This window comes from Pteropus alecto, unplaced genomic scaffold, assembly GCF_000325575.1.
Source record: "Pteropus alecto unplaced genomic scaffold, ASM32557v1 scaffold118, whole genome shotgun sequence".
In the NCBI taxonomy this organism is placed as follows: Eukaryota; Metazoa; Chordata; class Mammalia; order Chiroptera; family Pteropodidae; genus Pteropus; species Pteropus alecto.
The window spans coordinates 2,025,830-2,039,806 of record NW_006440654.1 but is presented as its reverse complement, the minus strand read 5'-3'; the positions used below and the strand labels follow the sequence as shown (position 1 = coordinate 2,039,806).

At 56.4% G+C, this 13,977-nt stretch overlaps 1 protein-coding gene across 9 annotated transcripts in view; it reads left to right on the top strand.

Annotated features, from left to right (window-relative positions):
• TBC1D22A (TBC1 domain family member 22A) overlaps positions 1 to 13,977 on the top strand; it is a 220,408-nt gene that overhangs the window by 135,986 nt on the left and 70,445 nt on the right. For all 9 annotated transcript variants that reach the window (XM_015594047.2, XM_025051054.1, XM_015594046.2 and 6 more), the window contains one exon: positions 7,904 to 7,979. In XM_015594047.2, coding sequence (XP_015449533.2) covers positions 7,904 to 7,979 — 76 coding nt within the window. The remainder of the gene's footprint in view (positions 1 to 7,903; positions 7,980 to 13,977) is intronic.

Genomic DNA, 13,977 nt, shown 5'->3' with positions numbered 1-13,977 from the left:
AACCGCATTCCCTGGTAGCAGCCCTTGATCAAGGTGTATATGTTTGAGAATCCAGGTTTTGGGCTTATCACTTTATTATTATTTTTTTTTACCAGTGTTTTCTGAAGAGCAGACGATTTTAATTTTGATGACATCTAATTTATTTATTTGTCTATTTCGTGGTCATGGTTTTCTGCGTCCTAACAAAAAATCCTTTGCCAGCTGCCAAGATGCCAAGATATTCTCTCGTGTTTTTCTTCTGGAAACTTTGTAATTTTAGTTTTTACTTCTAGGTCTGTGATTTAGCGTGACTTAAATTTGTCTTCACGATGTGAGAAAGGCATCATGGTTCATTTTTAAAAGCTATTTTCCTAGTTAACACACAGCCCTGTTTGTTGAAGAGTTTTGTTTCTGGATTGGATTGCTTTGGCTCTTTTTCTGAAAATCAGATGCTAATCTTACGTGCGATGTCAGCTGTGGGTGCCCTTATCACGGAGCTTATTGACGGTGTAAATTCTACAGGCGGGGCCTGTGTTGCTAATAAGCCCCCTGGCTGATTTTGAAAGGTCTTTCCATTTGAGGAATTCTGACATCGAATGGAACATGAGGTTGAGGACGGAATTCCAGGGGCTTGGTCGAGGAAGAACGTGGAGACAGGTCACAGTTTGCCGCGTCTCCTAAAAAATGATGAATCACTGCTTTGTTAAGTACTTTTTCTTCTGTTGAGATGATCATCTGATTTTTAAAAAATTCTGTTAATGTAGTGACGCACATTGAGTAAATTTTTATTGTGAAGCCAGCCTGCATCCCTGAGATAAACTCCACTTTGTCATTGAAATAAAAGCCTTTCTCCATATTTCTAGATTTCCACTGGTAACGTGAATTGAAGGATGTTCACATCTCTGTTCATGAGCATTGTCTTCCATTTTCTTTTCTTCTGATGTCTTTTTCGGTTCGGCCTTAGGGAAGTGGTGGCCTTCCGACGGGCTCCTGTGATTTCCGAAAGTGTCTGTGTGAGTCTGGTCTCATTCCTTCCTTAACTATTTGATGAGAATTCAACAGTGAAGCTGTCTTGGCCTGGAACTTTCTTAGTGGGAAACTTTTACCTGTGAATTCAGTTTCTGCTCTGGGCGGGGCTCCAGACTTTCTATTTCATTTCTTGTCAGTTTTAATAATTCCTGTCTTTTAAAGAATTTGACCGTTTTGAACAAGTTGTCTAACTTCTGACATATCGTTGTTTACAACATTCCCCGATTCTTTTAATGTCTGTGGGAACCACAGAGATGTCTTTCGTCGCTGATGTCGGTGGTTAAACTTACCGATGTTTGTTTTGAGATCTGTCACATGGTCTGGCTGGGCGAGTGTTTCCTGTGTCCTTGCCAAGAATATATGTTCTGCTTTGTTGGCGGAAGTGTCTGTAAGTGTCACGTCATGGTGGGTGACGTGGTTATTCCATTTGTCTCTACCCTGACTGATTTTCTGTCAGCTCCTGAGCGGGGAGGACTTTGGAAGCTCCACCTGTAATGGTTCATTTGTCGCTTCTCTTGGGTTTGTTGCTTCACATGATTCGAATCCCGCGTCTTAGCTCCATCCACGTGTAGGGCTATTAGGTTTCCTTGATGAATCTGAGTTTATTACTTATGTTTATCGTTTACTGTTATGAAACCGCCCTCGTTACTGCTGGCTGGACGCCTGCCCTGGGGGACAGCCGTCTGATGTTAATAGCATTTCCGTCTTTTTGTGATGACGGCTCTCGGCTCGTCCCTTCGCTCTTCATCTGTTGGCATCGTCTCGTTTACAGAGCACTTACTGTGGTTGGATTTCGCTCTACCTTTTCAGCGTGTGTTTGGTTCATGTACATTCATGTGATGTTTCCAATGTAATTATGTATATGGCTGGGCTTTAGGCTGCCATTTTGTTATTTGCTTTCTATTTGTTTCATTGTTTCTTATTTCCTCCTTTTTCCTACCTTCTTTCGGATGAATTGAGTGTTCTTTTTTTTTTAATTAGTGGACTGTTTTTTAGAGCAGTTTTAGTTTTACAGAAATACTGAGCAGAAAGTACAGAGAGTCCTAGATACTCCTACACCACCTACACACACGCGTGCGCACACATGCACACATACACACACACACACATGCACACACACACGCACACACACACACACGCACACACACACTCTCACACACAGCTTCTCTCACAGCTTCTCCGATTAGCATCTTGCACTAATCTGCTAATCTGGTGCTTTTGTTACAGTTGATGAGCCAATCTCGATATATTATTATCGACTAAAGTCCAGAGGTTACGTTACAGTCTCCCCTGGGCACTGTGCATTCTGTGGGTTCTCACAAGCATATAGTGACACGTGTCCACCGTTAAGTATCACGTAGAGTGGCTCCACTGCCCTAGAAATCCCCAGGCCCTCGGCAGCCACTGTCTTCCTAGTGTCTCCATAGCTGTGCCTCTTCCAGAATGTCGCTGACCGGAACCATACGGCTCGTCGCCTTTTCAGACTGGCTCCTTCCCTCGGTGTCGTCGTGTCTCCTCCCTTCGGCTTCCTGACCGTCTCCCCTCCTGCGCCCCTCTGGTCCATGGTCGCCCCGCTTCCCACGGCGCGTGTCTGTGGCTCACCGCAGCCTCCCTTCAGGCTGCGACGCTGCCTCGTGCTGCCGGTCGGCCGGTGTCTGAGAACAGCCGGCTAGCGCGTCCCTGTCCTCCGAGGGGTGGCTGCAGGTGCATGGTCGCTCTGTCGGGGCTGGATGGGAGCCCCTACTCTGCCACTGTCCCGTGGCTGATGTCACGGTGGGAGCTGGGGCGTGGGAGGGAGGGCTCACACTTTATGCGGACGGCGTCTAGGTCCTTTTAGGCGTGGTGACTCATCCCCCAGTGCCTTGCGGAAGGGCCACTCCTCCCTCCATTTCCCGGATGAGCACTGGGAGAGCAGAGGAAGCGGGCGGCTACATTTTACAGCTTTCTCACCTGCGCATGTCACCGAGAACGTGCCACGGGCCGCTGCCCTTGGCCTCGTCCTCGTCCCTCCCGCCGCCCTTGGCCTCGTCCTCGTCCCTCCCGCTGCCCTTGGCCTCGTCCTTCTCCTTCTCTGAGACTGACAAACACGTGGGTGGAGCTTTACCAGTGTCTGTGAGCTTGGAGGGACAGCTAATGTGATAGACGACATAATCAGGATTCAGAATGGGCTCCGCTGCCTGGAGAGCCAGCGAGAACCAAGCAGACGAGCGAGCTAATAGGGACGAGCGAGAAGCCCGCCGCTCGGTCCCGGAGCCGGCTGGCACGGCCGTCAATGGCGCTCGGGCAGTGCGGGTGGACTGCGTCCTCCGAGGGGCGTTCTCCCCATGGCGTTGCCTGGGTTACGGCATTGCCGTCATGACTGACACCCACACCCCCGTGGCCCCTTTCTGTCACTCTGCACCTGGTGGCCAGAGTTGTCTTTTCATAGACGAGCCTCATCACTGTGGCGGCTCCCCGTGTCCAGGTCGCTGACTTCGTTCCGTGCTGTCCTTCCCCACATGGCCACCAGCCCCGGGCGGCCCCCTCTCGCCTCTCCCCAGCTGCCCGGCTGCCCCGCCAGCTGCACCCCCGGGCGGTGCCGTGCTCTCGAAGGAGCTGTCCCTCTCTGTCTGGCAGCTCGGCCTGTGTCCTCAGCACGGTGTTCAGACCAGGTCCCCTTCGGTGCTGGGGCGGCCGGGCCCAGGTCTCGCGGCCCCGTCACGTGCATTTGCTGTCTCTGACCCACAGAGCCCTCTTCCTTTCTCGCCGTCGCTGTAGGGGGACCCGCCACCACACAGGTTTGGTGGCTGCGGCACTCGGCACGTACTTGTGCTCACGGCGCGTGCCAGCGCGGGCGCAGAGGGCGTGAGGGCGTGGCGTTGGCACAGCGCTCCTGTGAGTGTTCCGTGTCCTCGTGGTTCAGGTTCCGCCACCCCGTCACGCAGTCATTCAGGAGCCGTTCCCTGTGCCAGCACTGTGTGCGGGCGGCGTCCGGATGGGGTGCTGGGTGGTGTCCCGAAGGCAGGTGGGGCAGGACCCCGGTCTGGTGAGAGGCACCGCTGGAGCCTTGCTGGGCGGCGGGCACCGTCCTTTCCCACCCGCTCTCGCTCAGCCTTCAGGCTCCAGAAGGTCCTTCCTGGGCCCTCAAAGACTTTCTGGCCCCTGGGCAGGGCTATCCTCGGCCTGGCCCAGCTCAGCTGACCACAGTGCCCCCACCTTGCTGGGCACCGCCCTCTGAGCCCCGTCTTGTCGCCTGAGTCGTCGCTATCTGAAGACTGGCCTTCGGGTGCGGCCTAAATGCAGAACACCCAGGCCACACATGTCACTCTTTCTGGGTCTTTCAGAAGACAGACCGTTTTTTCCTGTAGGCGCTCAGGTGCTGCTGCTTGTTTGGATTTCCAAGGGAACCCATCTCCCCTACCCGGGTTTTGAAAGATTGAGAAATAAAATAGTGGCAGATGGAGACCGGAGCATAGCTTTTAGTTCTTCTAAATGGGAAGCTTGAAATCCTGTCTTCGTGTGAGAGCTGAATCAACTGGCTAACCGCATCCCAGGATTTTTGAGGCCCGCCCAGCCCGTCAGAGCCAGCGCAGGGCGCAGCAGCGCCTTCCCGGGGGGCAGCCGACTCGCAGAGTTGAAGGAGGGCTGAACCCCCCCGGCTGTGTATCCTCCCAGGCTTACCAGTTGATACGTTGCCTTTTGGGGTGAGTTCTGGGGGTAGAGAAAGTGCAGGAGTGGCCCCAACTGGATTCACTGCACTCGGAAGCAACCCCAGGTTTAGAGGTGTCGCCTCCTAGCTCCTCCTTCAGCTGGTTGTTAATAACCATCAGGTCCCTGGTCAGCCAGGGGCATGGCCTTCCTCGGAGAGGGCGAGGAGGGAGACCCAAGTCCCTCAGGACAGGCTGCCCCCCGTGAAACCCCTGCTCCTGTGTCTCCTCCTGGGACCTGTGGGGTAGGACGTCCCTGAAATGTGTCAGAAGTGAACATTAAATCATCCTCAAGGCCTCTCTACCTGAGGCTGCAAAATCGCTCTCCAGTTTATTTTTCTTCTCGGGGACGTCCAGCTTCATCGCCTAATCTGGCCCCTCAGAAACTCCCCCATGGGGTTGAATGGCCCTGCGTGAACTCGCAACAACACAGTGTGCCCCAAGTTTGAACATAAATCTTCTGTCACCCCATTTCCAGAGAAAAATTAACTCTTAAAGGCTGACACCCATAAGCTCCAATCCAAAAGCAAAATTTCTTATCTCCTTGAAGTTGAAATACGTTAAAGCTTCCAGTTTGTCCGTCACTTGTGCTCCGTCTCGGTGAGAGGGACACTGAGGTGTCACTGGGGCGAGCACAGCTCCTTCAGGGCCCAGAAGCCCTGTCCATTCCGTGCAGGCCTCTGACAGCCCTCCCTCAGGATTCAGAGTGTGCAGGGCCCACAGGCTTGTCAACACATCCAGGGGACACGTCATGCCCAGGCCCCGGGGGCATTCACCCCGGAGAGCCTGGCCTTCGTGCCACCAAGGAGTGTGGCGGGGCCTTGATGTTGCTTGGAGTGAAGCCGGGCACAGAGCTCTTCTCGGATGTGACAGTGGATCCCAGAGCCTGTCACTTGACTCACTTGGGAGAAGTTTCCCAGCAAGAGGTTAGGTCAGAGTCTGTTCATTTTCCATTTCTGGGGGGAAAAAGCCTATGCTGCCTCGTAGGCATCTCTAGCTCCGTGCCACAGTGACTACTGCTCCTGTGCCGGTTGGGGTGTGTGGGTGTGTGTGTGTGTGTGTGTGTGTGTGTGCATGCGTGCGTGCACGTGTGTGCCCGCTGGCCCTTGCGTACGCGTGCTGAGCACAGAGCGGGTGTGGACTGTGCCAGGGGCTCGTGCTTTCTCACTTGGTCCTCGGCCCAGAAGCTGTTGCTAGCCTGGAGGTCATCCTCTCGGCCACGCTTGTTCCCCTGGAAAATCCCGCCACCAAGCCTGGAGCCAGTGGCACCGTCCCTGGGCCTCCCGAAGGTGAAACCTGAGCTGGCCACACGCGCCCTCGTCCGCCTGCAGGTTTGGACTCTGAGTCCCATGGGCATGTCATGTCCCCTCAGAGCAGCTGCCGCGTGGTCGGCCGTCCAGCAATGCTGCTCTCCAGGCATTTCCCATGTCAGGCCCAGATCCGCCCCCACTCCCCACCTGGGCCCTGAATGCAGGGTGCCGTGGCGGTGGCCGCTCAAGCCCTGACCGCCCTTGCACACCTGCCCCCAGCCGTGTGGGGCGTGCAGACGTCTGCTCTCCTCCGTGCGACGGCAGCGGGCACGTCCCCCACCGTCCCCAAGGCCAGGAGGCCTCTGCTCCAAGGTCACGTACTTGGCTGGGCCTGAGCCGCCCGTGGCCCCCGCGTCGCCCACACGCTACTGAGGCCGTGGGCCCGTGCAGCCTCGCCGGTGTCACTCCCTGAGGACAGGCCGTCCTCTCCAGCACCGCCCGCACGGCCCGGTGAAGCGCCGGCCCGGGCCGCGTGCCCACAGCCCAGGGTCCTGAGGGCGCAGGCCGTGGTCTCGGCCGCTCCGGACGCTGCTCGCCTGTTGGTTTGTATTCGCGGGTCTTAGGGCCCCACTAAAGTCTTCCCAGACCCCCACGTTAGTGTCTTGTGGTGGTCGTAACAAACCACTGTAGGCTTCCAACAGCACAGGTCTGCTGTCACAGTCCTGGAGGTCTGGAGAGTGACGAGTGTCCGCTGTGCTCAGGCGGGTGGCCGGCTTCCTCCTTGCGGGGGGTCCAGGGGACCTCTGGTCCCTTGCCTTTTCCTGCCTGCATTGCCCCTCTCTCACCTTCAAGGCCAACCAGGGGGGCGGGTCTTTTCCACATCGTGCCACCTTGACACTGGTCCTCCCCTGTCCCTCCTCTACCTGAAAGGCCCCAGGTTACACTGGGCCACTGAGGTCACCGAGGAGAATGTCCCCGTTTTCGTCAGTTGATCAGCATCCTTAACGTCTTCCGCCAGCTCCAGGGTTTGGGCCTTGGGCATCTTCGGGGGGTCATGACCCTGCCTTCCGTGATCACCAGCGGCGCAAGCTGTTCCCACACGGTCTTGCTGGAACTCTCCTTGTAAAATGTCCCTGAGTGCCGGCTGAGGCGCCTAGAGGCAGCTCTGTGTGGTGGGGACGCCTCAGGGTGGGACGGAGGAGGTGCCAGCTTTCCTCTCTGGCCGGTCTGTGCTCTCAGCCGGGGACAGTGCTCGTCGTAGGGCTGCCGGTCCCGAGCACCTGCTGCGTCTCGGCCCTCCGCACACATCGCGCTGGCGTCGTTTCCTTGTGGCCGCGGAGCCGTCCTGGAGGGCGGCAGCGTTGTCCCTGTTTCGTAGACAGTGAAGCTGAAGCCGGAGAGTCGCATTGCTTGTCAGGGTCACACGGCTCGTAAGTGACAGAGCCCAGGTCTGGCTGCTTACAGCTGCCCGCTTGATGCCCCTGCCGGTTTTCCTGTCTGAGTTCACAGACAGTAGTCACAAAGTCTCTCGTCCCCCAGGCAGTGACCCTGTCACGGGCCCTCGGATTGTCAGCACGGTGGGGCACGCTCATCAGTGGGCATGGTCGCCCTTCTGCGTGGCCGTGCTGAGTGCACGCTGCCTGTGCGCAGGCCAGGCGGCCGCTTCCCGCACACACGTCCGTGCAGTGAGCTGAACCTGTCGGAGCCCGTAAATGTGAATAGCTGTCGTGGAGAGGGGCACACTGGCCCCCGACATTGGGAAGGGGTGCACCCCACCACGTCAGAGTCAGACTGGAAGCCACGCCCGCGGGCAGTGTGCCGCAGCCCGGCCCAGTGGGCGCCCCTCAGTCTGCGAGTCCCTCTGTGGTGTCCCCGCTCGCCCGTGCCCCTCACCACCACCCCTTTGGGAAGAGTGTCCTATTCCGGTGCATGTGACGCTCGTTGTTATTTCTCCCTTAGGACAACTACACCTTTGCCCAGCCCGGGATTCAGATGAAAGTGAGGATGCTGGAAGAGCTCGTGAGCCGGATCGACGGTAAGCCAGTCCCCGGGTCCGGGCCGAGGTGGCAGAGGCCCTGGGGCTCGCCCCCGCCCTGCGGGGCTCAGGCGCGTCCTCGCCCGGCCGTGGCCCCGGCTCTCCCAGGGCGGCGTCGCTGGAACGGGCGGCTCCCGCGCCTTCTGTGAAGGTGTCAGCATCAGGGGGCAGCACGTGTAACGTCACGTTAGACGGAGGGGTGCGCGCACCCCAGAAGCAGGCGGCGCCCGTCCTTATCGTGCCCGGTGACTGCCCCGATCCAGGCGACAGCGTGGTTGTTTGTGGCTGTCCTTTGGCACTCTGTTCCCTGTCTCTGTGCATCGTTCTGCTGTCAGGGGTGCTGGCTTAACTTCTCCGTGGAATCCAATTAATTACCAAGCCTGGAAATAACATCTTTTACATTCTAGAAAAATTAAAGTGCGTGCTCCGGCCGGTGTGGGTTGTGCTTTCATGTTGTTTAAGTGGGGGCTTTGCCTGCTTTTTACCTTCAGCCTCAGAGCGATTCTCCCGCGATGTGCCAGCTGTCGAACTGCAGTGGCAGAGTTTAATTAAATGAGGGCGGAGCGATAATCTTGCCCGTTCCAGGCGTGGTCTCCTGGTAGTTTGATAAATTGACGAGCAGAGCGTTAGCAAAGTGATGCGGGGCAGAACCGGACGTAGATCTGTGATACCCGCCGGCCAGCGGCGAGGTCCGAGAGGAGAAGCACTCTCGTGAAGGGCCGTGGGGGCTTGGCGGTGGCTTCCCGAGCGCGCAGGACGCTGCCCCTGGCTCGCGGTGGGGACGTGGGCCAGCACTGCCACCGCCGCCGCGTGCTCGCACAGCTGCGCCTCCGCGGGGGCGCTGCTGCAGCCGTCACCGTCGCCGTCGGCAGAGGGGCGCTCGGTTTGGGGAACTCTGATCGACAATATCAGATGGAGCCGTGTAGATGACAAACTCTGCGCTGTGCCTGGATCGGGTCTGGTTTTCAGCTCCGTCTAATGGTTCGTCCTCAGTTCCCACGTTGTCAGATCGCACGCACATCTTCCCCTGACGCTGGATTCGATTCAGCAGGTTTAGCTGTTTTTCAGCCTGTCTGCTCAAAGCGCCATCCTCTGCGGACGTGACTGCGTCTGTGTACATTTGTTGCTAATTTCGCAGCTAGACCTTTTCCGGATTTGTTGAATTTTTTTCCCCGACCAGCTGCTTCAGGTTGCGCCCAGTCTCATCTAGGTCTCTGAAATACGGTTTGCAGTAGACGTGACTCACACGTTTTTAGCCGGCTTCTCTCCCCTGGCCTAGCAGGCAGGTGCCATGTCCGTGAGGGGCGTTAGGAAGTCGTGGTTCGGCCCGCTGGTTCCGGGGCTCACTCTGGGAATGCGCGAATTGCTTTTCTCTGGCGCCGTGGGTTAGGGAGGCGTGCGCTGCAGATTCGCTGGTGGACCGAGGGAGCAGGCGCAGCCACCTTGAGGCTCAGCCACATCTGCGCTTCTGCGTGAATCACAGCTGTGTTTTCAGGGCCGCTTTGGAGGGGGCGCGTCTTCATCCTGCAGCTTTCTGTATAAATCATCAACTCTTCGCAACAGAGAAGATGCCGTGTTGTAAAACATTAAACCGTGTAATGTGTTTGTTCCAATGGAAACGTAAAGAGCCACGACGGCCTCACCGTGAGGACACACAGGCTTCCAAAGCAAGGAAGCTGCTTAGTCGACAGGTCGGGGCCTCAGGCTGCTGGGCGGCCTTACCCCATGGCCCCCCTTTGGGAGAAGCATCCGCAGGACTCAGCCTTGTGAAGTTCCCCTCCCCCATTTTGTCACGCACCTCTTGGAAGAAAATTTGTGGGCTGGGAACTTTGCTGAGACTGTAAAGGTTTTATGAAGGGTAGGCTATACTAGGAAGGAAAAATTGCTCTTAAAAACCCAACCCAACCCAACCCAGCGCCTCCTGCCTGCATTTGAGGAGGAGGACGGCATTTACTTCAGAACCGCGTGGCCCTGCGGTGAGGGGGCGCCCCTCACGGACTTGTCGGTTAAGAAAGGCGCGGTCTGTGGCGGGAAGTTTAGGAAAACGCTAAGCTGCTGTGGACCAGAAGTCGTGTTGTAAGGGTGTGCTCGGGAGTTGGAGGCAGAGGAGGTCAAAGGTCTTGCGGGCGGAAGGAAGCACGGGAGGTCAGCAGAGGGCCACCGGCACTGGGTGGTTTTCTCGTGAGGAGGGGCGGCCACGGAATTTGTTTCCGTCACGAGTGGTGCTGTGCCCCGTCTCTGTCGCCCCGGGATCTCTGGGAAGTCTGTTACGTGGACAGGAAGGGGTCGTGTGTGTGGTGGAGGCCCAGGAGGAGGGGGCGTGGGCAGTGGCCTGAGAGAGTGTACGCTGCGTGGGGAGCAGCGATCTGTCTCCAAGAGACCCAGGGGACCCCAGGGGAACTGCGTGGAATCTCAGGGGCAGAATGGGGGACGGAGACTTGAGCCACTTGATTTGGAATTAAAGGAAAAGGCGGGAGTGGGGTCCCCGTCCACTCAGAGATGCCAGCCAGGTTCCCACTGGAGACTCCCCAGAACCCCGGCTGGGATTTTATTTTTAAAGCCAGCAGACAAGCAGGCAGGTGAAAGAGAGAAAGAGAAAGGAAGGAAGAAAAGAAATAGAAGAAGGAAAGAAGCCAGCAAATTTCTTAAGAGCATCGGACTGTAAGCAAGAGAACAGCAGCTCCCTGGCCGGACGCTGGGGCCAGAGCAGCGAGCCCGAGAGCCTCTGTCCTTCTGAGGCATCTTCTCATCCAGGAGGGACATCCTGGAGGGCGTGGCGCTTTCAACAGCCTCGTGCAGTCGATCTGTCGGACCCTGGCTCACCCCGGGAAGGGGCTCAGAAATGCCTGTGAACTTCCTGAAGCCTATAGGAGTGACCATTAGGGTCACGAGTGACACGGACCCCACGCAGTTTACATCACCTGGCGGGATCAGGGTCGTTTGAACTCGGATTATGCCAGTTCTGTACTAGAGTACTCAAAGTTCCAGATCTTTTCTGGAAGAAGTTACAGAATGTGAGTTCTGACAGTGTGTGTGTGTGTGTGTGTGTGTGTGTGTGTGTGTGTGTGTGTGTATTTTCCCCTCAAATGAAACAATCTGCACATAGTCAAAAGTTACCACACATTTAAGACTCCTTAAGTGAGAGCAAATAACAGGTAACAGAAACTGGCCCACAAAATTTTGAGCTTTTGTAATTTTTAGGCACATAACATAACACTATTAACCTTGCTATGCATGAAAAAATGAGAAAAAGAGAAGCTTGAAAAGTCTTCAGGGGAACGAGTACATTCTTTTCATAAGAATTCTGAAAAATGATCAAATGGGAATTTTGAAATTGAAAGACGTGATAAATTTAAAGTTCAGTGGACGGGACTAACAAATTAGACACAGCTAAAGAGAAAATTAATGAACTAGAAGGTGGGCTAGAAGAAAGTAGCTATAATAAAATATGGATCGATAAGAATACGGAGAATACAGAAGGTAAGAGATATAGAGAGTGTGGTTAGAAAGCTTAATGTGTTTATTTGGAGTCACACAAGGAGAGGAGAGAGAAGGAGTAAGAATTTGAAGAGATAACGACTGGAATGTTTTTCAGAACTACTAAAATAAACCAATTCACAGATTCAAGAGACCAGTGAATCCTGAGGAGATAAAACTACGTGTAAAGACAGCATAGTAAAATTTAATTAAACTAAAGACAAGTTCTCAAGGCAGGGAGCGAAAAAAGAGTATTTTCTAACAATGGCTGAGAACTTCTCAACAGAAGTACGGGACGACGTCTTCGGTGTGCTAGGAGGACGTAGCTGTCACCCTACAGTTGACTTCCAGCAAAAACTATTCTTCAGGAATGAATCTGAAATTCTGCAAGGCCACCTTCCTCCGCGTTCTTGCTCACTGCCTCCAAGGAATGCTAGAAATCAAGGAGGAAGGCAAGCCGTCGCATGGGCAGCCACCGGCACACGGGGCAGCGGCTACCGAGACCTTCATGTTCCCTGGAGCAGACAAGTCAGCCCCCAGGCCAGCCGGCGGGGAGTCAGGTGCTCAGTGCCAGAAGTCTGTGGGGACAGGAGTGGGTGTGTGGGCGGCTTAGGAGGAATCGAGCCGGATCAAATCACCCCAGAAAGACAAGGTCCCGCGTAGGCGGGAAAACGCCAGGAAGAGGCCCGTGTCTGGCACGAAAGCGGTGGAAGCACTGGCCGTGGGAAGCTGGCGGGCGTTCGGGCTGGGTTTCTTGGGTGGGCAGCTGCTGAGACCTGAGCAGAAACCCGTTTCTCACAGTTTCTTGCCCTAGACAAGCTGAATTCTTAGGTCCCGTTTTTGGGGTTGGGAGTGGATGAGCAGCTTCCCGTGCAGAGGGCCCGAGGCCTCCTCCAGGGCACCTCCCACCCCCCACGGCCCGAGGAGGTCGCGTGGGGCACCTGTCTGCTGGTGGGCGGCAGGGGACTGAGGGGCAGAGTGCCGGACACCAGGCCAGGAGCTGTTGGTAGTCAGACGCGAGCTTACTCGACAGTGGACAACGGCAGTGGCCCTGAGGGACACGGGGTGGACTTGAGATGTTGTTTATGGAACTATCATTCATTCACAAGCAACCCCAGCCTTTTTTTTTTTTTAACATTTGTTCGATTCCTTAAATCTGTTATCAAACGTGGCCTCTCTCTCTCTCTCTTGAGAAGTAGACCAGCCCCCTGGCGGTGGCCGTGGCTTGCGGCCCGCTGTCCTGCGGGGCGGCCTCTGGAATTCCCCTCCCCTTGCGCCGCGGTCAGACTTTTCCCGGAAGGGCCGTGCACGGAGCAGTTACTGAGGGGAGTCCATACCCCGGGTTAGTCTGTGAAACCACCGCCACCACGGCTGACTGAGGGCACGTGTGACAGGCATCGGTGCACAGACAGGCGCTGATGGTGCTGGCTGTGCCTGAGGACGCCGTGGCTTCGGCGCATGTGCTGCCGGACCCACCCGTGCTGGGAGCAGCCGTGGCCTGGGGGCTGCTGTCGCACCGCCCCCTGGGCCGCCCCTGGGCGCCTGGAGTGCTGTCCCCGTGTCTGCAGAGCCCAGAGGGGATGCACAAGCACAGTGTGTGTACGTGCGTGTGAGTGTGTATGTGCGTGTGCGCGTGTGTACGCATGCATGAATGCGTGCATGTGTGTGCGTGTGTGCGTGCATGAGTGTGCGTGTGTATGCGTGTGAGCGTGCATGTACGTGTGTATGCATGTATGAGTGTGCGCACGTGTGAGTGCGAGGTGTATGTGCGTATGTGCGCACGTGTGCATGCGTGCATGAGTGTGCACACGTGTGCGTGTGTGTACGCGTACACGAGTGTGTGCATGTATGTGTGCATGAGCGTGTACATGTGTGCATGCATGTGCACGTGTGCATGTGTCTGCGTGTGCATGCACACACACGTGTAGCTCTGCCCGCACCCCACCTGGGAGGCCAGCGTACAGGATTGTTTCACGCTGGACACAGTGCTGAGTTTGACGTCCCTCTGCCCGCAGCGCCTGCCGCAGGCCAGGGCACCCCACCCTCCACTAGTATTTGCTGGTGCCGCCGCCTCCTCCTCCTTCCCCCTGCAGCGCCACTTCCTCTGTTGGCCGCCGTCGGCTCCTGCCTGACTGGCACACGCCGCGTCCACTGCCACTTCGGCTGGATGTGACCCCTCGGCTGTGGCGTGAGGGCACTGAATACACACGCCGGTCAGACGCTGAGCGGCTGGGGGTAAAATCCCTACCGGGCGGAAGCTGGATGTCACTTTCACGGTCAGGGTGGGCCCGGCTAGGCCTTTGCAAACAGCCTCTAAACGGCAGCAGCTTAAAGGGCAGACGTTTGGTTTTCACGCATACGACATGTCCGTGGGGCTGGGCCGGGGGCTCTGCTGTGTGACGTCCTCACAGCAGCTCCTGTGATGGAGGGAAGAGTTTGGGGATCGCGCACTGGCAGATCATGTTTCCATCAGAGACTGGTACCCAACGCTCTGCTGCGTTTCATTGGCCGAACCGAGTCA